Raw genomic sequence first — 27,671 nt, 5'->3', positions numbered from 1 at the left:
ATCAAAAGTGTGAAGAGGTGAATGCATCGCCCTTCTTTCAAATTCATATGTTGAATTCCTGATCCCCAGGACTTCAGAATGTGACTGTATTTTGTTTGGGGGCCTTAAAGAGGTAATTAAGATTAAATGAGGTCATGAAGTTGGGCCCTAACGACGTTTGACTAATCCCAAATGTCAAGAGGTTATTAGAATGTGGAGAGCATACAGAGACACCAAGAGGTGACAGATTTAGCAAATAGTATTACAGGACAACTAGATACATTGATTTTAGATCAACAATGAACCTTGGCACCTATACTTTAATACATATATTACATATACATTTTTGTGCTTATTAACTATACATCTTTTAATATATACATACATATGTACAAGCAGATATCATTTTATTGTGTTTTGCAGATGCTGCAGTTTTTGCAAACTGAGGGTTTGTGGCAACTCTGGGTTGTCAGATGACAGCTAGCATTTTTCAGCAATAAAGTACTTTTAAGTTAAAGTATGTACATTTTTTAGATAGAATATATAGCACACTGAATAGACTACAGTGTAGTGTAAACATAAGTTTATATGCAGTCAGTTCAGTTCAGTCACTCAGTTGTGTCCAACTCTTTGCCATCCCATGAACTGCAGCAAGCCAGGCCTCCTTGTCCATCACCAACTCCCAGAGTCCACCCAAACCAAGGTCCATTGAGTCGGTTAAAAAAAAAATTTGTGTGACTCTCTTTATTGCCAGTTCTATTTACTATGGTAATCTGGAATCAAACCAGGAATATCTCAGAGGCATGCCTGCAGGGTCCTGTTGTGGTTGTTCAGTTGCTAAGTCATGTACAAGTCTTTGTGACCACGTGGAATGCAGCACACCAGGCTCCTCTATCCTCCACTATGTGATGGAGATGTCCATTGAGTCAGTGATGCTATCTAAACATCTCATTGTCTGTTCCCTCTTCTCCTCCTGCCCTCAGTCTTTCCCACAATCAGGGTCTTTTCCATTGAGTCAGCTCTGCACATCTAGTGGCCAAAGTATTGGAGCTTCAACTTCAGCATCAATCCTTCCAATGGATATTCAGGGTTGATTTCCTTTAGAGTTTTCTGGTTTGATAGCCTTGCAGTACAAGGGACTCTCGAGAGTCTTGCCCAGCACCACAGTTTTCAAAAGCATCAATTCTGCAGTGTTCAGCCTTCTTTATGGCCGAACTCTCACATCCGTACATGACTACTGGAAAAACTGCAGCTTTGACTAGACAGACCTTTGTCAGCAAAGTAATCTCTCTGCTTTTTAATATGCTGTCTAGGTTTGTCATAGGTTTCTTTTCAAGGACCAAGTGTTTTTAAATTTCATGGCTACAGTCATTGTCTGCAGTGATTTTGGAGCCAAAGGAAAGAAAATTTGTCACTGCTTCCACTTTTTCCTCTTCTATTTGCCAGGAAGTAACAGGACCAGATGCTATGATCTTAGTATTTTTGAATACTAAGTGTTAAGCCAGGCTCTTTGCTCTCCTCTTTCACCTTCATCAAGAGACTCTTTATTTCCTCTTCCCTTTCTGTCATTAGGATGGTATCATCTGAGGTTGTTGATACTTCTCCTGGCAATCTTGATTCCAGCTTGTGATTCATCCAGCCCAGCATTTTGCATCATGTACTCTGCATATAATTTAAATAAGAGGGAAACAATATATAGCCTTATCATACTCCCTTGCCAGTTGTGAACCAGTCCACCATTCCATGTCTGATTCTAACTGTTGCTTCTTGACCTGCATACAGGTTTCTCAGGAGACAGGTAAGATGGTCTGGTATTCCCATCTCTTCAAGGATATTCCACAGTTAATTGTGGTCCACAGAGTCAAAGGGTTTGGCATAGTTAATGAAGCAGAAGTTGATGCTTTTCTGGAACTGCCTTGCTTTCTTTGTGATCCAACAATTGTAGGCAATTTGATCTCTAGTTCACTACCTTTTCTAAGCCCAGCTTGTATCTGGAAGTTGTCAGTTCATGTACTGCTGAAGTCTAGCTTAGGATTTTGAGCATTATCTTGCTAGGCTGTGAAATGAGCACAGTTGTTTGGTAGTTTGAACATTCTTTGGCATTACCTTTCTTGGGATTGGAATGAAAACTGACCTTTTACTTCAAACTTATTGATGACCTAATATTTAAAGTGTAATTCTTACACAATATATGATTACCTATGTTTCCTCCTCAAGTGGACATCTCCGTGCTCAGGCTGGAGATGGGAACAAGGAGTTGTTTCTCAGGTGCCAGGTTGACATTGTCTTTCTCCTGCTGGTTATGTTGTTGTACTTTCTTTTTGAAAATTGGTCTTGGTGCACACTTAAGAAGCATGTGTTTTTCTGTATGTACATCATGCTTTGAAAAGCTTACTTAAAAGTTAGACAACATTAACGTGACTTTGTCCACTGGCAATAAAGACAGGGCTGTAGATGCATACACCTTCACACTCCATAGCGGCTGAAAGTGTTCATGTAGTAGAAGACACCTCCTATGTATATAGGGATTCTACACAGCATCTATGACTTGTGGTTAAGATGACTCAGGACTACGGGTGTTTTTGTCGAGAGTCTGGGAGGTGGAAGCTGGTGGTTGTTGCTCATCGTTCTCCTCCAGGCTGTGTCGAATCCCGTATCCAAAGTATATGAGAAATCCTAGTATGGAAATGAGAAAATGAGAAGGATAAGTAGGCACTCTTCCTGGTCACAAACGTCCAATAGGCCTCCTATTATGGTGGCCAAGAAGTTTAGGGGATCTCAGTTTGGGATTAGTCACTCAAGGGGTCTCTTTATGCCAGAATGCCACTTACCAATCACATTCCAGATGGCAAATATGGCCCAGGTCCCAGAAGTTATCTGCATCATCAAGTAAATGTTCACAAAGATGCTCACCAGTGGGAAGACAGGCAGAGCAGGGACCTGTGGGGCAGAGTCAGTTCATCCCTGAACACATCCCAGACGTCTGAGTGAGAGACACTAAACCACTTGGGCAGGAAGAGCAGCCTTCAGACTGTGTATTCAGTGCCTACTCAGACCGTGTATGTAATGTACTGAGGGGGATCAGGGAAGAGTCCATTGGTTTTAGCAATTCCCCTCACTCCAGGATGTTTAGACCATGAAGCAGTTTCACTCCAGGTGGACAGTTTGGGCACATAAGGTCACTTACCTTAAAATAAAGAGGAATGGGGTTCTGGGGCTGCCTCCAGATGATGACCATGACTCCAATGATGAGCAGCAGCAGCAGCACAGCCACTGGTGTGTACTTGGAGTCTCCAGAGAACCCCTGACTGGACCACTGGACCAGGATCAGGCTCAAGATTATCATCAGGAGAACTACAGGGGTCAAGGTGGAGGAGAACAGGTTCACCTTCAGAAGCTGAAGATGTCAAGACCTTGGGCCACACCTCTCCCCAGGCTGCCCACCTCAGCAAGGGCCCTCATATCACCAAGACTCCTCAGTTGACAAAACACACTCCAACACCATACTGTCAATTTCAGCAAACGACCAAAGAGAAATCCCACTGCTCACCGAGTAGTGAGGCACATCCGTAGACAATCTGGCCAGATTTCCTAGTGGGGATGGTGCTGATAGGGAACCACAGACTCTTTAGAATGTTTGAGTTTCTTGCTTCAGGTTCAGAGTCCAGCGGATGTTCATCAGGGACAGGCATCTCAATTTCCTCCTCTGTGTTCTCATTCTTGCTTAAATTCTGGTCTGGCTGGTACCTGAATTAGAGGTTTTAAGGCAATATTAACAGCAGCCCTTACTCATCCAACATCACACAGCCTATTTCACATGTATCCTGTCTTAAGCAGAGCAGGACTTTTAGAAGATAGCTGAAGGCAGAAGACGTTTACCTCCCAACTAATCCCCAAGACTCCGTATCGAGGTGTAGTGGGGTCTCACCTGAGGACAAGAATAGAAAATGCTACCAGGGAGTAAACGAGCAGGGTTCCAACTGACACGAGATCCACAAGGTTTGTGAACGTGAAGAGTAACGCCATGAGCCCTAGAATGAGGGCACAAACAAGGTGGGAAGGGAGTGAGAAACAGCTGGAAATATGTAAGTTAAAGCGTGGGTTTCAATTTTTTTTTTTTTTTTTTCACCTGTAAGATTTCCAGCAGACATGATAGCCATGACACGGGTGCCTGTGCGGACATGGATCCGGGTAAGTACCCGGAAAAGGAGCCCGTCCTCTGCCATCGTGTAGATCAAAGGAGGCGTTCTGAACATGGAGCTATAGAGTCTGGAAGAGAAAATGGAAACATGTAAGGATGTCGAGAAGCAGGACAGACCGGGGCTTCTGCTCTCATGTTGGCTTGGGGTAAGGTGTCTCTCTGTCCTCTCTACCAATTCTAGGGCTTGGGAGATCTGAGCATCTGACAGTAGACAGGGAGAAAACCATGGCACTGACCTGGATATAAGAGCACAGAGGGTGCCAATAGCCACGAAATATCTGGCGGGGAGCCACCAACTATGGAGAATGGCTTGTGGCAAAGGGTCGTGAGGCTGAATCTGGTGGTAGGGCACCATGAGGGTGAGTGCCGCTGAGACACCAGAGTAGGCTAAAAAGCAGATGAAGATCGTGATCATGATGCTCCAGGGGATGGAACGACGAGGATTTATAGCTTCTACCCCTGCCAAAAGGGAAGAAGTATTGGGTCAGGAAAACACACTGGGATGAAATCGCAAAATCCCCTTCCTTTTTGCACTCAACAATGAGGTTTCCCTTAAGCCAGGGGCAGCCAGTCTGTTCCCAAACCCCAGATGGGACACACAGTGGCCATGTTACCTTTAGTGGCAACAGCATCAATACCAAAAAAATAGTAGAAACATGTAGCTGCTCCCTGGAGAATCCCTTCAAAGCCAAAAGGTGCAAATCCTCCAGAACCCAGAAGGCCAAGCTACGGTGAGAGAAGGAGAGAGAAAGAACGTGGTTGAGGTGAGTTCAGCCATCTCTACTGAGCTTCTCCCTTCATACTTCAAGTCCTGGGCTCCAGAACTTGCTTCATCTGGATCCATCAGCCCAGATATCTTTTGTCCACACTTTACCAGCTCTGCATGCTCTTCACCCATATATTAAGGCCAGTATTACCCTCCTAAGCCATAGATGTCTCTGGATCCAGATGTGTTCAGTTTGTAGTCCTGTTCTCTGAGCCTCCAGTTATGCAGATCTCCCTTAATGAAGCCAGTGATGATAATGAAAATGAGAACCAAAAGGTTGGTTCCTATGGATATTTTGGTAACCAGGATTAATTCACGAGCTCCCAGAAGCAGTAGTCCTGTGGGAAAGATGTAATATGAAACACTCAAACCATTGGTACTTTCATAGATACAGAAAGCAGGACACACTGGTCATGGAAACACCCCTTTCCAATAAAAAAAGAGAAAACTCCTCACATGGACATCACCAGAAGGTCAATACTGAAATCAGATTGATTGTATTCTTGGTAGCTGAAGATGGAGAAGCTCTATACAGTCAGCAAAAACAAGACCAGGAAGTGACTGTGGCTCAGATCACCAGCTCCTTGTTGCAAAATTCAGGCTTAAACTGAAGAAAGCAGGGAAAACCACTAGACCATTCAGGTATGACCTAAATAAAATCCATTATGATTATACAGTGGAAGTGACAAATAGATTCAAGAAATTAGATCTGGTAGGCAGACTGCCTGAAGAACTATGGACAGAGGTTCCTATCATTGTATAGGAGGCAATGACCAAAAGCATTCCCAAGGAAAAGAAATGCAAGAAGGCAAAATGGTTGCCTGACATACAGATGGCTAACAAACACATGAAAAGATGCCCAACATCACTCATTATCAGAGAAATGCAAATCAAAACCACAATGAGCTATCATCTCATGCTGGTCAGAATGGCTGCCATCAAAAAGCCTTACAAACAATAAATGCTGGAGAGGGTGTGGAGAAAAGGGAGCCCTCTTACACTGTTGTTGGGAATGCAAACTAGTACAGCCACTATGGAGAACAGTGTGGAGATTCCTTAAAAAACTGGAAATAGAACTGCCATATGACCCAGCAATCCCACTGCTGGGCATACACACTGGGGAAACCAGACTTGAAAGAGACACATGTAACCCAACTTTCATTGCAGCACTGTTAACAATAGCCAGGACATGGAAGCAACCTAGATGTCCATCAGCAGATAAATGGATAAGAAAGTTGTGGTACATAGGGACAATGGAATATTACTCAGCCATTAAAAAGAAAGCATTTGAGTCAGTTCTAATGAGGTGGATGAAAGTGGAACCTATTATACAGAGTGAAATAAGTCAGAAAAAAAACCACCAATACTGTATATTAATGCATAAATATGGAATTTAGAAAGATGGTAATGATGACCCTATATGCGAGACAGCAAAAGAGACACAGATGTAAAGAACAGACTTTTGGATTCTGTGGGAGAAGGTGAGGGTGGGATGATTTGAGTGAATATCATTGAAACATGTATATTACCATATGTGAAATAGATGACCAATGTGCTTGATGCATGAAACAGGGCACTCAAACCCAGTGCACTGGGACAGCCCTGAGGGATAGTATGGGGAGTGAGGTGGGAAGGGGGTTCAGGATGGGGGGACACGTGTATACCCTTGGCTGATTCATGTCAATGTATGGCAAAACCCACCACGATATTGTAATTAGTCTCCAATTAAAATAAATAAATAAATTTTAAAAATGGTTGTCTGAGGAGTCTTTATAAATAGCTGAGGGAAGATGAGAAGTGAAAGGCAAAGGAGAAAGGGAAAGATATATCCAACTGAATGCAGAATTCCAGAGAATAGCAGGGAGAGTCAAGAAAGTCATCTTAAGTGAACAATGCAAAGAAATAGAAGAAAACCATAGGATGGGAAAGACTAGAGATCTCTTCAAGAAAACTGGAGATACTAAGGGGACACTTCATGAAAGGATAGGCATGATAAAGGACAAAACTTGTAAGGGCCTAACAGAAGCAAAAAAGATTAAGAAGTGGTGGCAAGAATACCCAGAACTATATAAAAAAGGTCTTAGTGGCCCAGATAACCATTATGGTGTGGTCATTCACCTAGAACCAGACAGCCTGGAGTGTGAAGTCAAGTGGCCCTTAGGAAGAATTACTACAAATAAAACTAGTGAAGGTGATGGAATCCCAGCTGAGCTGTTTCAAATCCTAAAAGATGATGCTGTGAAAGTGCTGAATTCAATATGTCAGCAAATCTGGGAAACTCAGCAGTGGCTACAGTACTAGAAAATATCAGTTTTTCTAATTCCAAAGAAGGGCAATGCCAAAGAATGTTCAAACTACCATACAATTGCACTCATTTCAATGATAGCAATGTTATGCCAAAAATCCTTCAAGTCAGCCTTCAGCAATATGTAAACCAAAAACTTTCAGATATACAGCTGAGTTAAGAAAATGCAAAGGAACCAGAGATCAAATTGCCAACATTCGTTGAATCATAGAGAAAGCAGGGGAATACAGACAAATCATCTAATTCTGCTTTATTGACTACGCCAAAGCCTTTGACTGTGTGGATCACAATAAACTATGGAAAATTCTTCAAGAGATGGGAATACCAGACCACTCTACCTGTCTCCTGAGAAATCTGTATGCAGGTCAAGGAGCACCAGTTAGATCTGGACATGGAATGATGGACTGGTTCCAAGTTGGGAAAGGAGTATGTCAAGGCCGTATATTGTCACGCTGCTTATTTAACTTATATGTAGAGTACATCATGTGAAATGCTGGGCTGGATGTAGCACAAACTGGAATCAAGATTGCCAGGAGAAATACCAAAACAATCTCAGATATGGAGATTATATCACCCTAATGGCAGAAAGCGAAGAAGAACTAAAGAGCTTCTTGATGAAAGTGAAAGAGGAGAGTGAAAAAGCTGGCTTAAAACTCAACATGCAAAAAGCTAAGGTCATAGCATGTGGTCCCATGACTTCCTGGTGAATAGAAGAGGAAAAGGAGGAAGCAGTGACAGATTTCCTTTTCTTGGGCTCCAAAATCATTGCAGGTAGTGATTGCAACCATGAAATTAAAAGACACTTGCTCCTTGGCAAGAAAGCTATGACAAATCTAGATAGCATATTAAAAAACAGACATCACTTTGCTGACAAAGGTCTGTATAGTCAAAGCTACAGTTTTTCCAATAGTCATGTATAGAGTTGGACCATAAGGAAGGCTGAGCGCTGAAGAATTGATGCTTTTGAGTTGTGCTGAAGATGACTCTTGAGATTCCATTGGGCAGAAAGGGGATCAAACCAGTCAATCCTAAAGGAAATTATCCCTGAATATTCATTGGAAGGACTGATGCTGAAACTCCAAAACTTTGATCACCTGATGGGCAGAGCCAACACATTGGAAAAGATTCTGATGCTGGGTAAGATTGAGGGCAGGAGTAGAAGAGGGTGACAGAGTTGGATAGTATCACTGACTCAATGGACACAAACTTGAGCAAACTCCAGAAAATAGTGGAGGACAGAGGAGCTTGGCATATGCTAATCCATGGGGTTGCAAAGAGTTGGCTATGACTTAGTGACTGAACAACAACAGGAAGCAGAGAAATAGTTGCCCAGGGCTGGCAGTTGGTGGTGGTGGACAAACAGACAGTGCTCAGTGGGAACAGGGTTTCCTTTTTGAGGTGATGAACGTGTTTGGAACTAGAGGAAGGTGATGGTTGCCCAATATTACAGATGTACTAAATGATTGTACACTTTGAGGTGTATAACTACTGTGGCAATCTTGTCAGATACAAGTCTAACAAAGCAAGATGTTGTACACCTTAATCTTACACAATGTTGTGTGTCAATTATACCTCACTGAAGCTGGGAAAAACAATAAAGTGGTTAATTTTATGCTACGTGAAAAAAAGTGAATGTGAACTTCCTCTCAATTAAAAAAAAAATCTTTGGCCTCACTACAGAGGAAGATTGGTTGGTCGAAGTACATGATCTCAGCTGGGGGGTAATTTTGTCCCCCAAGGGTTAGGGTTAGGGACAAAATTGGGACAAAAATTCCCCAATCCCCTAGGGATTGGCACTGTCTGGAGACATCCTGATTGCCACAGTTTGGGGTGGGTAGATGTCACTGGTATCTAGTGAGCAAAGGTCAAGGATGATACTCAACACTCAATAATGATTAAAAAAACACTAAAATTCACAGACAGCCCATGTACACCAAAGAATGATAAACCCAAATTGTCAACAGTGCCAAGTGTGAAACACAATGGTTTATGTCTTAGCTTCTGTCTCTAAGCCCTTCTTGCTATTTCTAATCCCCCACCATTCTGCCATGTCAAGCCTTTCCTATACCAGCTCCCACTCCACACCCCGCTCTTCCCACCCTATTGTTGAGCCCTGTCTCACCTGTCATCAGCAGTACCAGGCCCAGGGCAAAAAAGTCTGCATATGTGGCCAGGGAGTAAGGCAGCTGCAGAGAGAAACTTTCCTGTAATGCCTGAGAGATGTGATTCCCAATCAGGCTGTCAAAGATGTAACTCGAGGCCCTGGCCAAGCTGGCAGTGCCTGCAGAGGCAGAAGAAGGAGCGTTCATTGACAAACAAAAATCGATGTGCCATAGTATCTAAAAACACAGACAAAATACCTGTATATACAAAAAGCCTAAATATACACAAATTCCTGTATATATAAATACCTGCTACAAAATACAAAATATCAAAGAGTTTCTTTTCATGAGTTGGGGAGAGTAGAACCAAATGATTCACCAAAATGTCAGGTGTTTTAATACGTTAGGAGCAGATCAATGTTATACAAGAAAAGAAAACACATAAGTGGGACTGGAGGGCTGGGATAAGGCATGGAATTTAAAATCAAGTGGTAAAGGAAAATCCCAGGAAGGCAAAGTGAAAGTGAAAGTGAAGCTGATCAGTCGTGTCCGACTCTTTGCGACCCCATGGAGTCACAGGCTCCTCCATCCATGGGATTTGTGCTGGAGTGGATTGCCATTTCCTTCTCCAGGAGATCTTCCCAACCCAGTAATCGAACGCTGGTCTCTCGCATTGCAGGCAGATGCTTTACCATCTGAACCACCAGGGAAGCACCCCAGGAAGGCAACAACTGAGCAAAGACTTCACTGTGATGAGAGGATGAACCTGTGGGACATCCCTCCCTCTCACCCATTCCCTACACTTCCATTTCCTCCTGGGTTCATGGTCCATCATTTAAGGACATAGGATAGAATCGAGTTGAATGCAGTTGTGGGGTCTTCCTGACACTATTATCAACTTCCCTCCATGAGGCCAAGAATAAAGTGCTCATGAATGACTGAGAACTCAATCCTCCAACATAGTTTCCCAATCTTCAGCCCCACACCATTCGCTGCCCCATCATCTCACCAATGACTAAGGGAAGTATGCGGTTCCAGCCAATGACGAAGGCATAGAGTTGACCCATCATGACATAGCTGTAGCGATACGCAGAACCGGAGTGTGGTACCCAGGCACCAAATTCAGCATAGCAGAGCCCAGATAACATAGAAAACAGGGCAGCCACCAAGAACGAGATGATGGTTGCTGGTCCAGCTATGTACTTGGCCACTGTACCAGCCACAAGGTACATGGCACCTCTCAGCATCCTGCCCACACCCAAGATCACCAGGTTTAGGATATTCAGATGAGCCACGGGTCTCTCAGACTCATCTATGAGTTCCAGCGGCAGCTTGCGGATGAGCTTCTGACCAAACTGGCGAACAAACTGACGCACCATCCTAGACATAGTTAAAGAGGCTACAGTCTGCTGAGGAAAGAAGACAGAAAGCCGTTAAGAATGCCCATCCGCCCTTGGCAGTGGGGTCCAGTTCTATGGAGTAAGGAAGTGATGGAGCAGGTGGTAAAAGGACACACTGGGTAAGCTGTCCATCTCTGAGATTTGGTTTCTACAATCATAGAGAAGACTTCTAATTTGTCTCAAAGTTACTGGAAAGTTTGCCTGAAAAGAAGTGAGACGGAGTGGATTATGTCTCCCCAAATGTGCCCTTTTGACCAGTAAAATGTTTTGAGCTAAAGTTGATTAAGACCCATTACATTCAGGAGAAGCTCTTCACCTCTCCCTTAACTGTTCAAAATAATTCAGATTAGGGGACCTATGCCAGGAAGAGAGCTATTACCACAGAGAACTTTTTAATCTCAGAAAGACTTACCTGCTTGGAATGGGCAAACATTTGTTCACCAGGCACTTGCTCTTCTCATCCTTCTGTGTATGGTCTTCCTCCCATTTGAAGGCCCAGATCCCCACCCCTTTCTCCTTAACTCAGGGGGTCATATAAGCCTCAACTGTCTGACAGTCTTTGAGCCTCAAACATTTTTATGGGGCTCCTGTACATATTAAACTATGTTCATCTGTCTTATGTCAACTGAATTGTTAGCCCACCTGAAGAATCTAGAAAGCCAAGTCTTCTGCTCCTACAGAAGCAAAAGTTTCCAACACAGAGGCGGGCACACCATAGGTGCTTAATTGGTATAAGTTGGATGGATAAGAATGCTGATTTTTGAATTGAAATCAACCAGCCCTGCTTGTCTGATTTTTCCGAAACTACATTTCACCTTTGTTCTCCTTTGCCCCACGAAACAGGGGAAATTATCATCACTATTTCCTCCCCTCTTTGATAGGGCTGAAGTGACTCTTTTAGAGGCTTGCTGAGCAGAGTGCTCAGATTCTGCACTTTACTTCACAAAGGATCCTGAAACCTGGACACTTTCTGTTTCATTGTTTGCAGAGTGACATGGAATAGGAACTCTGTTCTAGAGCAGAATGAGATGACATTTGAGGGGAGGCACCCCATGAATTGCAGCATGCCAGGCCTCCCTGTCCATCACCAACCCCCGGAGTTCACTCAGACTCACGTCCATCGAGTCAGTGATGCCATCCAGCCATCTCATCCTCTGTCGTCCCCTTCTCCTCTTGGCCCCAATCCTTCCCAGCATCAGAGTCTTTTCCAATGAGTCAACTCTTTGCATGAGGTGGCCAAAGTACTGCAGTTTCAGCTTTAGCATCATTCCTTCCAAAAAAAATACCAGGGCTGATCTCCTTCAGAATGGACTGGTTGGATCTCCTTGCAGTCCAAGGGACTCTCAAGAGTCTTCTCCAACACCACAGTTCAAAAGCATCAATTCTCCGGCGCTCAGCCTTCTTCACAGTCCAACTCTCACATCCATACATGACCACAGGAAAAACCATAGCCTTGACTAGACGAATCTTTGTTGGCAAAGTAATGTCTCTGCTTTTGAATATGCTATCTAGGTTGGTCATAACTTTCCTTTCAAGGAGTAAGCGTCTGTTAATTTCATGGCTGCAGTCACCATCTGCAGTGATTTTGGAGTGCAAAAAAATAAAGTCTGACACTGTTTCCACTGTTTCCCCATCTATTTCCCATGAACGGATGGGACCAGATGCCATGATCTTTGTTTTCTCAAAGTTGAGCTTTAAGCCAACTTTTTTACTCTCCACTTTCACTTTCATCAAGAGGCTTTTTAGTTCCTCTTCACTTTCTGCCAGTCGCAAACAGTTCGACACGACTGAGTGACTGAACTGAACTGAACTAAACAGACTCTAGCCCAGCTCAGTCAAAGCATCAAACTACAGTGGCCTCCCAAGTGCCTGGAGGGAGGGGGACTAACGTTCATTCTGAACCAGAAATGCCAGGACTGTATTTCCTGCTGATTTGGGGCATGAAATGTTTCCTCACTACACTGCTCTGCAAGACTAGTCTGACCCAGTGACCACCAGTTATTGTGAGGGGAGCTTCAACCCCTGATAGTCCAAAGCCCAAGATTAACATTTTGGTTAAGAGCAAGCATTCAAAGAGCCAGGAAACTATGAATACAACCTTGGTTCTGCAAACACTGCAGCACTCTTAAACAAGTCATATCTTTCTCTGGACTGTTTTGTTCTTGCTCAAATGCTGCTACTGAACCTTTCTGCACTGTGAGTAGCAATGTAAAATGGGGCAGGAGCTATGGAGGCAGTATGGTGGTTCCTCAAAAATGAAAAATACATTTGCCACACTATCCAGTAATTCCACATTGGGTGTATACCCCAAAGAATTGAAAATAGGGTTTAAAGACATATTTGTACACCTGTGTTCCTTAGCAGCATTATTCACAATAGCTGAAAGTTGGAAGCAACCCAGATGTCCATCCATGAAGGAATGGATAAACACAATGGATAAATACAGTGGAATATTATTCAGCATTAAACAGATAGAAAATTCTTTTTTTCAAATATATTTTTTAAAGTTTATTTTTAATTGGAGGATGATTGCTTTGCACTATTGTGTTGCTTTCTGCCATACATCAACATGAATCAGCCATAGGTATGCATATGTCCCCTCCCTCTTGACCCTCCCTCCCATCCCCGGACTCCATCCCATCCCTCTAGGTTGTCACAGATCACAGGGTTGAGCTCCCTGCATCACATAGCAAATTCCTACTGGTGATCTCTTTTACATATGGTAGTATATGTTTCAATGCTACTCTCTCAATTCATCCCACCTTATCCCTCACCCTCTTTCCACAAGTCTGTTCTCTAAAAGAGACAGGAAATTCTGATGCATGCTATAGTGTGGACAATGCTACTCTTTCAATTCATCCCAGCTTATCCCTCCCCCTCTGTGTCCACAAGTCTGTTCTCTAAAAGAGACAGGAAATTCTGATGCATGCTATAGTGTGGAGGAATACTGAGGACATTATGGTTAGTGACATAATCCAGTCACAAAAAAACATGCTATGATTCCATGTCTATGAACAACTGAGAGGAGTCAACTTCTAAGAGACAAAGTAGAATGGTGGTTTGCCAGGGGCTCGAATGAAGGGTGAAACTCTATTAACTGTTGTTAATAGAGATGCAGTTTTAGTTTTCTTCTTAGAAAAGAGGAGAAAAAAGATGTGAAATGAGTTATTGAGATTGGTTGCACGACAATATAAATATACCTAACATCACTGAACTGTATAGTTAAAAATGGTTAAGACGGCAAATTTTAAGCTATATGTAATTTACCACCATATTTTAATTTTACTGCCAATAAGAAGAAATAGAGCCAACTTCACAGAGTTGCTGGGTTAGCAAACCAATGGTGACTCAATATAAATCACCAGACAGCCCTCCTTTGAGGACACCAAAATCCATGGATGCTCAAGATCCTTACAGTCACTGGAGCATCCCTAGAGGAGGAATCTATGGAATCAGAGGGTCAACACTACACAGGAGACTGACATCAGTGGTCCTCACAGCATAAACCCTGATCCAGGGGGAACTTTGACACTGTTTGAGCGCCAGTCAAGAAAAATGAGTCAGAATCTCCATGGTCTGATCCAGCCCCCTGCATCACCAATTCCCACATAAACCTGACAACTCCCAGCTCCTTTCATCTGGAAAATGGGTCTGTCCACCCTCAGTCAGGAGCCGGGCTGACCCCCTCCACTCTGGGATTTAGAGGTCTCTTTGGGAGGATGTGAACTCAGCACCAAGTCTCCTACAGAAGAGGGTGACCCAGGACTTACTGGATCCTTGGAGCAGAGCCTGGAGCACTGGATCAGTCAGGGAGGCTGAGGTTCATTCATGCAGGACTGGAGCTGAGACATCTCTAAGGACCAAAGAGCGGAGTCCTGAGCAAGGAAGACGTCTGTTACCCTCTGCGTTGTTAGGGTGGAGATGAGGCTGGGTGGGTGGGGAGCATCTGCCATGTAGCTATCAGCCTTGACCCTTCTGTGGTTACTCTCAGGGAGTGGTTCTGGGAGGATTTTTTTAATTTTTATATTATTATTCATAACATAAAATTGACCATTTTAACCATCTTTAAGACTTCGCTGGCAGCTTAGACGGTGAGATGTCTGTCTACAATGCAGGAGACCCAGGTTCAATATCTGGGTCGGTAAAATCCCCTGGAGAAGAAAATGGCAACCCACTCCAGTACTCTTGCCTGGACAGAGGAGCCTGGTAGGCGAAAGTCCTTGGGGTCACAAAGAGTTGGACTTGACTAAGCGACTTCACTTTCACTTTCAAGTGTCCATTTCAGTAGAATTAAATACGTTTGCATTTTTTGCAACCAAACTCCAGAACTTTTTTCGCCTTGCAACATATCAACTCTGTACCCATTCAACAACAATCCTGCCTTTCTCCTTTCATTGTTCTACTTTCTCTAAATCTGAGCACTCCAGGTGCCTCATTTCAGTGGAATCAAAGTTTATTTATCCCTTCCTGTCAGGCTTATTTTGCTTAGTAGAATGTGTACTAGATTCCTCTGTGTTGTAGCATGGGTTATACTCTTCTCCTTTTTAATGCTGAATAATACTCTAGTATATGCACATACCACAGGGACTTAGCGATTCTTTGATCAGTGCGTACTTGGGTTGCTTTCATGTTTTAGTTATTGTAAATAATGCTGCTGTGAACAAGGATGTAGAAATATCTCTTCCAGAGTGTGCTTTCAATTCTTATGGTTATAGCCTCAAAGGTAGAATTTCTGCATCATAAGGTTCTAACATTTTTATATCCTGTGACGGAGAAGATGTTCACATATTGAGGAATGGGGAAGTCATTTTGGCTTATCCATGGTTTAGGCTGCACTGTGTGTGAACTAAGACAGTCTGTCCAACTCTCACAGCACATCTTTAACCCTGAGGTAAAGAACATCTGTTTTAAAGATAAGAATGAAGAACTCCCTTCTCATGGCATCCATGTTAACACTCCCTGGAAGATAATGTTCCCTTCCCAGACACCAGGGTCCTACTATCTCACTGTCTATGTACTAAGTCTGTTTCTTTTGAAACTTTAAGGAATACACCCTGTCATGTTGATGTATGTGCTTCGTTTGGATGAGGTATAAGACTGTGCTTCAATGGAGCAGTTCCCCAGAGCTATCTGAGAGGGTGCCCCCAAGCTATAGCCCTCAGTTTGGGTCAAATAAAATTTTCCCATTTCTCTTGTGTTTCTTGATTATTTTCCTGGACAGTGGAATTCATTGATCAGCAAGAACACTGAAGTAGAAAGAGTTTAAAACTAGGGGACCCAGCTCACAACCCTCCTCCCTCCCAGTAATTAATTGATTTGTTTTTGGTTGCACTAGGAGTCTGTTGCTGTGCACTGTCTTTCTCCAGCTGCAGTGAGTGGGGCTGCTCTCTAGCTGTCGTGCACTCTGTAGCTGCATTGTATGGGCTTATCACTGCAGGTGCTTTAGCCATAGACTGCCTTTACTTAGTGGCTAAGTCTTGTCTGATTCTTTCACAACCCCATGGACTGTAGCCCATCAGGCTCCACTGTTCATGGGATTCTCCAGACAGTAATACTGGAGTGGGTTGCCATTTCCCCCTCCAGGAGATCTTCCCAACCCAGGGGTCAAACCCACATTTCTTTCATTGACAGGCAGATTCTTTACTGTTGAGCCACTAGGGAAGCCCAGTTACAGACATGGCTTTAAAATCTAATTTTTCACTCCAAGTAGTTTAACAATATTATTTTTCCCAATCAAATAATGTTGTCTCCCTTTAATAATTTTTGGTAAATAAAAAGTTCCCCATCTTGGGTTTGTAAATTATTACATGTATGTGTGATTCTTTTGTTATGCAGCTCATGAAATATGCCTGAGCACTTATTGTATTCCAGACACTGTTTTAGGTGCTACAAAGCAAATGGTAGTCAGAAGTGTGATGGGACTGAATGTATCTCCCCACTTTCAAATTCATATATTGAAGTACTAAACCCTAGGACCTTGGAATATGACTCTATTTGGTGATGAGAGGGTAACAGGCAGAAAGGTCAGGGGTCTCCAAATGGAAGAAATAGGCTGAAAGTGTCAGACATTTTTTTAATGTCCCTTAAGTGGCAGGAGGAAACAAACTACAAGTGTCAGATTTTTTCCCCCTTCTCTATATTAATTTAAGAGGAGGTTTCTTTTAAAATTCTGTATTGCCATGACAATACCTGGTTCCACCTGAACTTATCTTTTCTCAAACCTTGAACTAAGAATGCGTTTTTCTTATGGAAATGTTTTTCTTACGTATGTTAATGAACTGTGTATTTACCTTCAGTCTGTCTGTCTTCAAGTCATTTCTAGTTAAGACTCAGAACCGATAAATGGCTCAGCAAACCAGTATGTTTTACTCATACAATTATTCTCCTATGTTAAGGAAAGTATATATTTGATTGGAAACCTTCCCTCTTCAAGATTCATGTCAATCATTTTATGGCCCAGGATGACTCACATTGTGTCAATGTTGTCTCAGAATGCATTTTGTGGATGAGGGGCCTGGTACCACTCTCTGAGTTTTGAGACATTTCCTTTCTCTAATTAGCAACCTGCTAGTAGCTATATGGCAACCTACTCCAGTGTTCTTGCCTGGAGTATCCCAGGGACTATGGAGCCTGGTGGGCTGCCGTCTATGGGGTCACACAGAGTCGGACACGACTGAAGAGACTTAGCAGCAGCAGTAGCAGTAGCTATGTAACTTCCTGCTAAAGACTAGCAAGGGGGCACTCTTTCTGCTCCCTTCTGATGTCTATGTCAGAAGCTCTGTCTATTTCTTTTATACTTTAATAAATTTTTATCACACAAAAGCTCTGAGCAATCAAGCCTTGTCACTGGCCTGGGATGGAATTCCTCTCCTCCAGAGAACAAGAATCCCAGCATCTTTCATGGTTCAGCAACAACCTTTCAGTATAGTGCTGCAGGCAGGGGGACTCCTTCCAGGGCTCGAAACTGGGCTCTTGTCTAACATTCGGAAAAGAATTGTCAGAGGAGACACGTGCTGACAAAGTAAGAGATTTTATTGGGAAGGGCACCCGGGTGGAGAGCAGTAGGGTAAGGGAGCCCAGGAGAACTGCTCTGCCACGTGGCTTGCAGTCTCGGGTTTTAGGGTGATGGGATTAGTTTTCAGGTGGTCTTTGGCCAATCATCCTAATTCAGAGTCTTTCCTGGTGGCACACGCATTACTCAGCCAAGATGGATGGTAGCAAGAGGTATTCTGCAAAGTGGAGGGACACTCAGTGTCTCCTTTCGACCTTTCCCGAACTCTTCTGGTTGGTGGTGGCTTACTAGTTCCGTATTCCTTATCAGGATCTCCTGTCATAAAACAACTCATGCAAATGGTTACTATGGTGCCTGGCTAAGGTGGGCCATTTCAATCAGTGTGCTCCCCCTAACAGTAGGGCGTTAAAGAGATAATGAAGATTCTATGAGGTCATCAGGCTGGGCCCTAAGTCATATAGAATATGATTATACTCCTTGTGTGTGTTAGTTGCTCAGTCATGTCTGACTCATTGCAAGCCCATGGACCATAGCTCTTCAGGCTTCTCTCTCCATGGGATTCTCCTGGCAAGAATACTGGAGTGGGTTTCCAATTCTTTCTCCAGGGTATCTTTCCAATGCAGGGATCCAATGAGATCTCTTGCATTGCTGGCAGATTCTTTACTGTTAGATAGTTAGAATAAGAAAAAGGAGTCCAGAATGGAGCTGGCTAAAAGACAAAGGAGGGAAAAGCTGGCAAAAAAAGAACAAAGGAAGGTCTGAGGTCTGGAGTGAGAACCTCAGGTAAAACAAACAGCCCTCCTGGCTAGCCCAATTTACAAAGGGCAGGCTCAGAGGGGAGGAGACAAATGTATAAAAAGAGGAGCCAAAATTGAGACGGGGGCTTCCTTCTCTTCAAGTCTTTTGGGTCGGTCTGCCCTCCCGCCTCGAGGATGTATTTTCCTTTGCTTTCTAAATAAAACTGAGCTATAACACAGAGCTATAACACTGTTCAGCCTGAAGAAATTACATGGTGCTGTAACACTGGTCTGTCCGAGGAAATTTACACAGGGCTGTAACATTGGTCCATCCGTCGCTTCAAATTTTTGTCGTGAGGAGTCAGAACCCAGGAAATTACAAACTCCCCCAAGATATATGGTGCCATGACTCAGGTTTAACCTGGCTGAAACAACCTTGGCTCGGCCCCTGTGGAGCGGAGGCCAACCACAGGAGAAGCCCAACTTGGCGAACGCTCCTGCAGTGAAAGCTGAACGGAAAGAAAATCCAGCACAGAAGAAGTACCAAGAAGCCAAGCATGCTGGAAACCAGGACAGCTAAAAGAAACTCGGCAGAAAGCTCACGTGGCTCAGTCTCAGATTCCAGAGGACCTCCGGTTAAGTTAATAGGTCCTCGCTCCTATGGCTGGTAGGACATATGGCTAACAAAATCTTAATTACTTTACAATTTCTTGTTTCTTGTTTCCTCAAACCCCTGATGAACAGGCAAGCGGCAGTGGGTGCAACTGAGGTACCCTGGCAGGGGCTACTCCTCAGTTCAGTTCAGTCGCTTAGTCGTGTCCGACTCTTTGCGACCCCGTGAATCGCAGCACGCCAGGCCTCCCTGTCCATCACCAACTCCCGGAGTTCACTCAGACTCATGTCCATCGAGTGAGTGATGCCATCCAGACATCTCATCCTCTGTCGTCCCCTTCTCCTCTCGCCCCCAATCTTTCCCAGCATCAGAGTTTTTTCCAATGAGTCAACTCTTTGCATGAGGTGGCCAAAGTACTTGAGTTTCAGCTTTAGCATCATTCCTTCCAAAGAAATCCCAGGGCTGATCTCCTTCAGAATGGACTGGTTGGGTCTCCTTGCAGTCCAAGGGACTCTCAAGAGTCCTGTCCAACACCAGAGTTCAAAAGCATCAATTCCTCGGCACTCAGCTTTCCTCAGAGTCCAACTCTCATATCCATACATGACCACTGGAAAAACCATAGCCTTGACTAGATGGACCTTTGTTGGCAAAGTAATGTCTCTGCTTTTCAATATGTTATCTAGGTTGGTCATAACTGTCCTTCCAAGGAGTAAGCGTCTTTCAATTTCATGGCTGCAATCACCATCTGCAGTGATCTTGGAGCCCCCCAAAATAAAAGTCTGACACTGTTTCCACTGTTTCCCCATCTATTTCCCCTGAAGTGATGGAACCAGATGCCATGATCTTAGCTTCCTGAATTTTGAGGTTTATGCCAACTTTTTCACTCTCCTCTTTCACTTTCATCAAGAGGCTGTTTAGTTCCTCTTCACTGTCTGCCATAAGGGTGGTGTCATCTGCATATCTAAGGTTATTGATATTTCTCCTGGCAATCTTGATTCCAGCTTGTGCTTCTCCCAGCCCAGTGTTTCTCATGATGCACTCTGCATGTAAGTTAAATAAGCAGGGTGACAATATACAGCCTTGACGTACTCCTTTTCCTGTTTGGAACCAGTCTGTTGTTCCATGTCCTGTTCTAATTGTTGCTTCCTGACCTGCATACAAATTTCTCAAGAGGCAGGTCAGGTGGTCTGGTATTCCCATCTCTTGAAGAATTTCCCACAGTTTATTGTGATCCACACAGTCAAAGGCTTTGGCATAGTCAATAAAGCAGAAATAGATGTTTTTCTGGAACTCTCTTGCTTTTTCGATGATCCAGCAGATGTTGGCAATTTGGTCTCTGGCTCCTCTGCCTTTTTCTAAAACCAGCTTGAACATCTGGAAGTTCACGGTTCATGTATTGCTGAAGCCTGGCTTGGAGAATTTTGAGCATTACTTTACTAGCATGTGAGATGAGTGCAATTGTGCGGTAGTTTGAGCATTATTTGGCATTGCCTTTCTTTGGAATTGGAATGAAAACTGACCTTTTCCAGTCCTGTGGCCGCTGCTGAGTTTTCCAAATTTGCTGGCATATTGAGTGCAGCACTTTCAGAGCATCTCAGTGTGTCCCAAAGGCTCCACTATCTGCTGGGCCCCAGTAGCTCTTACCCAAGAGGGTGGGGATACTTCTGTCCTTATGCTTCTTTGTGCCAAGGATCAGGCCAATGAAAACTGTGAGCACAGGTCAGGTATTTAGCAGATTTTCTGGAAGGTTATGAAGGAGATTCCTCAGCACATTTTTCCCACTGATTTTTCCTCCCATCCTTCAACTCCTCTCTCCATCGATGCCACTGCTTACAAAGTATTGGGCAGGTCATCATCTTTCCATTCCTGAAAGTTTAGCTTGAAATTATTTACCTAAGATTGGGGCTCAAATCCACATGGCAGGGACTCTGTGCTCTGCTTAGTCACTCAGTTGTATCCGACATGGACTTGAGCCTGGCCAAAACCCATGGTGCCTGGCTTCAGGATCTAATGAAGCTCAGGCTCTTGATGTCTCATTGCAAAAAATTCAGTGAGAGACACAGTGATAAGAAGAGGTGGATTTGTCTGGATGCAGAGAGAAGCACACTCCACAGGGTGTGGGCCATCACAGAGGGTGAGGGCAGCCATGGAATGTGGTGTGGTTAATTTTTTCGAGCGGGTTGATTTCATATGCTAATGAGTGGGAGTAACAGGCAAATTTGGGCTTGGAGTACAGAATGAAGCAGAGGAAAGGCTAATAGAGTTCTGCCAAGAAACCGCACTGGTCATAGCAAACACCCTCTTCCAACAATACAAGAGAAGGTTCTACACATGGCTCTCACCAGATAGTCAATACCAAAATCAGATTGATTATATTCTTGGCAGCCAAAGATGGAGAAGCTCTATACAGTCAGCAAAAGCAAGACTGGGAGCTGACTGTGGCTCAGATCATGAACTCCTTATTGCCAAATTCAGACTTAAATTGAAGAAAGTAGGGAAAACCACGAGATCATTCAGGTATGACCTAACTTAAATCCCTTACAATTATACAGTGGCAGTGAGAAATAGATTCAAGGGATTAGATCTTATAGAGTGCCTGATGAACTATGGATGGAGGTTCATGACATTGTACAGGAGACAGGGGTCAAGACCATCCCCAAGAAGAAGAAATGCAAAAAGGCAAAATGTCTGTCTGAGGAGGCCTTACAAATAGCTATGAAAAAAAGAGAAGTGAAAAGTGAAGGAGAAAAGGAGAGATATACCCATTTGAATGCAGAGTGTCAAAGGATAGCAAAGAGAGATAAGAAAACCTTCCTCAGTGATCAGTGCAAAGAAATAGAGGAAAACAACAGAATGGGAAATATAGAGATTTCTTCAAGAAAATTAGAGATGCCAAGGGAACATTTCATGCAAAGATGTGCACAATAAGGATAGAAATGCTATAGACCTAACAGAAGCAGAAGATATCAAGAAGAGGTGGGAAGAATGAAAAGCAGAACTGTACAAATAAGATCTTCATGACTGAGATAATCACGATGGTGTGATCACTCACCTAGAGCCAGACATCCTGGAATGTGAAGCCAAGTGGGCCTTAGGAGGCATCATAGAAACAAAGCTAGTGGAGGTGATGGAATTCCAGTTGAGCTGTTTCAAACCCTGAAAGATGATTGATGCTGTGAAAGTGCTGCACTCAATATGCCAGCAAATTTGGAAAGCTCAGCCACAGGACTGGAAAAGGTCAGTTTTTATTCTAATCCCAGAGAAAGGCAATGCCAAAGAATGCTGAAACTGCCTCACAATTGCCCTAATCTCACACGCTACTAAAGTAATGCTCAAAATTCTCCAAGCCAGGCTTTAGTAATACATGAACTGTGAACTTCCAGATGTTCCAGCTGGATTTAGAAAAGGCAGAGGAACCAGAGAACAAATTGCCAACATCCATTGGATCATTGAAAAGGAAGGAGAATTCTAGAAAAACATCTATTTCTGCTTCCTTGATTATGCCAAAACCTTTGACTCTGTGGATTACAATAAACTGTGGAAAATTCTGAAGGAGATGGGAATACCAGACCAACTGACCTGCCTCTTGAGAAGCCTATATTCAGATCAGGAAGCAACAGTTTGAACTGGATATGGAACAACAGACTGGTTCCAAATCAGGAAAGGAGTACGTCAAAGGCTTTATATTGTCACCCTGCTTATTTAACTTATATGCAGAGTTCATCACGAGTAACGCTGGGCTGGATGAAGCACAAGCTGAAATCAAGATTGCCAGGAGAAATGTCAATAACCTCAGATATGCAGATGACACCACCCTTATGGCAAAAAGTGAAAAAGAGCTAAAGAGCCTCTTGATGTAAGTGAAAGAGGAGAGTGAAAAAGTTGGTTTAAAGGGCAACATTCAGAAAACGAAGATCATGGCATCTGGTCCCATCACTTCATGGCAAATGATGCAGAAACAGTGGAAATAGTGGCAGACTATTTTTGGGGTGTGCCAAAATCACTGCAGATGGTGACTGCAGCCATGAAATCAAAGTACGCTTGCTCCTTGGAAAAAAAGCATATTAAAAAGCAGAGACATTACTATACCAACAAAGGTCCATGTAGTCAAAGCTATGGTTTTTCCAGGAGTCATGTATGGATGTTAGTTGGACTATAAAGAAAATTGAGTGTCGAAGAATTGATGGTTTTAAATGGTGTTGGAGAAGACTGTTGAGAGTCCCTTGGACTGCAAGGAGATACATACAGTCCATCCTAAAGGAAATCAGTCCTGAATATTCATTGGAAGGACTGATGTTGAAGCTGAAACTCCAATCCTTTGGCCACATGATGTGAAGAACTGATTCATTTGAAAAGACCCTGATGCTGGGAAAGATTGAAGGTGGGAGGAGAAGGGGACGACAGAGGATGAGATGACTGGATGACATCACCGACTCAATGGACATGAGTTTGAGTAAACCCCGGGAGTTGGTGATAAACAGGGAGGCCTGGCGTGCTGCAGTCCATGGGGTTGCAAAGAGTCAGACACGACTGAGTGACTGAAATGAACTCAACTGCACTATGTCATTCTTTCAAAGTTGTGCCCTGCTCCCTTTCCTTTGTTTCTTACTCTTTTCCCGAGCCCCATCTGGGTCCACCATGTTGCCTCTACAACCTTCTGGAGGGACAACTAGAAAATAGCCGGCCCTTGGGAGGGAAATACTGTACAATATCCAATCCCTCTAGATATTCAGGCCTTCATCTTCCGTATTTCCTATAACATCTGCAACCAGAGCATCTCTCAGGGACCCTGCTAGGGCAGATGACAGGCACATAACACCTGTTAGAAGTCCATCTGTTGGTGGCATCCCTTCAAGAGCAATTGGGCTTCCACGGATAATGTTTGCCTCTTTGGGAGTTAGCACTGCAGGCCACTTGGGCACAAACCCTTGCCACCCTTCTCCTTACAAACATACCCCCAGATCAAATCTCCACTCCAGTTTTATGGAACATGTGGTCTATTGCCTCTTATCAATTTGTTCTTAAGCCACTTACTAACCTCTACAACCAGGACTCTGCCCCCTAAAATACTCTTAATGCCCCTAACAGGACCAGATAACCTACTCCTTTGTCATTACTTCTGCTATTACATAAAGTGGGTCTATGACAATGAAATGTTTACCACTGGAGACACTCTAATCTGCTCTTAGTGAGGAGTGCTGCTGCTAAGTCACTTCACTCGTGTCCAACTCTTAACAACCCCATGGACTGCAGCCTACCAAGCTCTTCGGTCCATGGGATTTTCCAGGCAAGAGTACTGAAGTGGGGTGCCATTGCCTTCTCCTAGTGAGGACTAGGGGAGGAAATCAGCAATAAGAGAATAAGGCGTATGGCTTATTCATCAGGTTCCCAGTCTCAGGGCACTGGCTTGGATTGCTTTACATCATGTTGTATATTCCCATCCATGGTGGACAAACCAGCCATGGGTTAAGATTACAACCCCTTAATCCTACCCAGCACTGTTCATGCTGGAGACTTTGGGGGCACCCAACTCCAGTCTGCGGGTCCCAGGAGGTCGACATGCCTTGACCTGCCTAGGGATCTGGCCCCTAGGAGGTTGTCACACCTCAACCTGCTCAGAGATCTGCCAGTTCAGGGGTCCCAGGAGGTCGCCATGTCTCGACCTGCCTAGGGACCCAATTCTTGTGAGGCTGTCGCATCTCAGCCTGCCTGGATATCTGTACCCAGGCAGATGTATAAAATATTTATATAAAATTTATATCAAAAAAGTAATATAAAATTTATAAAAAGTTTATAAAAAATAATGTTGTGATAGTTTCAGGTGGACTGCAAAAAAACTCAACCAAACAGATATATATATATACACACAGATATACATGTATCCATTCTCTCCCAAACTCCCCTCCCATCCAGGCTGCCACATAGCATTGAGCAGAGTTCCCTGTGTCCACAGTATGTCCTTGTTGGTTACCCATTTTAAGTATAGCAGTGTGTGCATGTCCATCCCAAACTCCCTAACTACCCCTTCCCCCTATCCTAAAGGTATTCTTTCATATTGTTTGAACATCAGTCTAAAAAGAGTCTCCCAACCTCCAGACTTGATCCAAACCCCCACCCCCACCCCTTCTTTCACAAACACAACAGTTCTCAGCTCCTTCTCCTTTCAACTAAAAAACAGGTCTCTCCACCCTCAGGCTGGAGCCAGGCTGACCCCACTGCACTCTGGAGTTGCAGAGGTCTCTTTGGGAGGATATGAACTCAGCACCCAGTCTCCTAAGGAGAGGGTGACCCAAGACTTAATGGATCTTGGAGCAGAGCCTGGAGCACTGGGTCAGTCAGGGAGGCTGAGGTTAATCCGTGAAGGGCTGGAGCTGAGACATCTCCAAGAACCGAAGCAGGGAGTCCTGAGCACAGAAGACAGTCCTGAACTCCTGGGGATGGGGCTGGGTGTGCAGGAAGCATCTGCAGTGTTGCTATCAGCTCTTGACTCTTCAGTGGTTACCCTTGGGTAAAGTTCTGAGTTTCTTTTATCTTAAAATACATATTGCATTACATTTACCATTTTAGCCATCTTTAAGTGTGCAGTTTAGCCATGTGAAGTTCATACACATTTTGTGTAACCAAACTCCAGGACTTTTTTCATCTGGCAAAATTGAAACTCTACCTTCTTTCTCTATGAATATGACCACTTACTTCATGTAAATGGAATCATATAACATTTGTTATTTCTTGTCACACTTCTTTTACTTACCACAATGTCCACTAGGACATTTGCATTGTAGCCTATGTTATATTCCTTTTTTAATAAAACATATTAAAAAATTTTGGCTGTGCTGAGTCTTTGTTGCAGCTGGCAAGCTTTATTTAGTTGCAGCTCTCAGACTTGCTCTGGGGCATGTGGGATCTTAGTTCCCTGACTGGGGATTGACCGACATACATTGCATTGCAAGGAAGATTCTTAACCATAGACCACCAAGGAAGTCCCTTCCCTTCTTTTTAAATGCTGAATAAAACTTTGTTATTGGTATATACCAATTTGGTTTACCTATTCTTTGGTCAATGGATACTCGGGTTGCTTTCATGATTTAAATATTGTGAATAAAGCTGCTATGAACATGAGTGTACGAATATCTCTTCCAGGGTATGATTTCAATTCTTCTGGGTATATCCTCAGAGGTAGAATTGCTGGATCCTATGGTTCTAAGATTTTTATCTGCTTGTTCCTAAAGGAGATCAGTCCTGGGTGTTCATTGGAAGGCCTGATGATGAAGCTGAAACTCCAATATTTTGGCCACCTAATATGAAGAACTGACTCATTTGAAAAGACCCTGATGCTGGGAAAGATTGAGGGCAGGAGGAGAAGGGGACGACAGAGGATGTTAGGAAGGTCGCATTAAAGGGAAAACATCTGAGACTCAACGGATGCAGAAAGAAGCCTTCTCTGAGTTTCTCTCATCTGACTCAAAGCAGAAAATTCTGGGAATTAAAGTGGTAATAAATTCCTTAGTGGAGAGGCTGCTCCTAAGAGGATGAAGGTGAGTAAAACTGTGACTATAATTCTATACTATGCTTTTATATTTGTAGTAGACACACCCTTCATCTTTGGTGGTTAACTTCACCTGGGGTACTTCTGTTTCATGGTGGAGTTACTTTCTGGGATTTTCTCTGTCTTTGTATCAGTACACTTATTTCACTCTTTCTGCTCCTCTTGTGGGATAATCCTTTTTAATAATCTTAAATTAATTGATGAAGTGTGTCTGCCCTGGATCTTGGTTACTGCACAGTCTTTCCCTAGTTGCGGTGCACGGGCTTCTCCTTGGGTGGCTTCTCTTGCTGCAGAGCACAGGCTGCAGAGGTTGTGGTATGTGGGCTTCGTTGCCCCGTGGCATATGGGGTCCTCCCAGACAGGGGACTGAACCTGGGTCCTCTGCCTTGGCAGGCGGATTCTTAACCACTGAACCACCAGGGAGGCCTTGTGGGAGAATTCTGAAGCTTTTCTGTCTCTTTGACTCTGACAACCCACCAGGCTGCCTCCTGGAAACTTGTCTCTGGATTTCCAGAAGGTGGCTCTAGAGCTCCAGTCTGCGGGCACCCTCGCCCAGAGCGGGGACTGGGTTTTTGAACCTGCTTTTAGTCTACCTGAGATCCCCAGGACATTGCAGGGGGAGGGTCCCACAAGGAGCCCCCAAAGAGTGTGGGGAGGTGTGGAACCAGCACTCGGCGTACTGAGGGTTCCTGTGGACACAGCAGAGAGATTTCCCATTGTGGTGCTCCCAGAGGCATGCAGTTGGACTCCCTGAGAAGAGCAATCCCTTTCATGCCCTTTGACATGTTTATCTGCATCTTTCCAAATATTTTTCCTCTCCCTCCTCATGGAGGTCCTGTCTCAGGTCTCTGGTGCTGCTGTGGATGTCCTTCTCAGGTGTCTGCTGTGATGTCCTGCAGAACGAGGGTAGCTGAGCACTCACTCATCACTCCCCTTTTCTGTGGGGGGATTTTTCCTTGTGTAGGGCAGGGGAAAGATTCCCTCAGCTCCATCTTTGCTTTGACCAGAAT

General features: G+C 43.8%; 1 protein-coding gene across 1 annotated transcript; it reads right to left on the bottom strand.

The window, feature by feature from the left end:
• Nucleotides 1-403: 403 nt before the first annotated feature.
• On the bottom strand, nt 404-10,732 carry LOC528568 (cationic amino acid transporter 3). Its single transcript, XM_002695367.4, is given in 12 exon segments — nt 404-2,591; nt 2,594-2,655; nt 2,811-2,919; nt 3,167-3,333; nt 3,530-3,726; nt 3,908-4,010; nt 4,109-4,248; nt 4,417-4,639; nt 4,795-4,899; nt 5,099-5,284; nt 9,374-9,532; nt 10,363-10,732. Coding segments are annotated over 12 exon segments (1,863 nt in total). The 3' UTR covers nt 404-2,549.
• Nucleotides 10,733-27,671: the final 16,939 nt, after the last annotated feature.

The sequence above is a fragment of the Bos taurus genome, chromosome 18 (assembly GCF_002263795.3).
Source record: "Bos taurus isolate L1 Dominette 01449 registration number 42190680 breed Hereford chromosome 18, ARS-UCD2.0, whole genome shotgun sequence".
Taxonomy (NCBI): Eukaryota; Metazoa; Chordata; class Mammalia; order Artiodactyla; family Bovidae; genus Bos; species Bos taurus.
The sequence above is the reverse complement of the archived record's forward strand: the minus strand, read 5'-3'. Positions and strand labels throughout refer to the sequence as shown.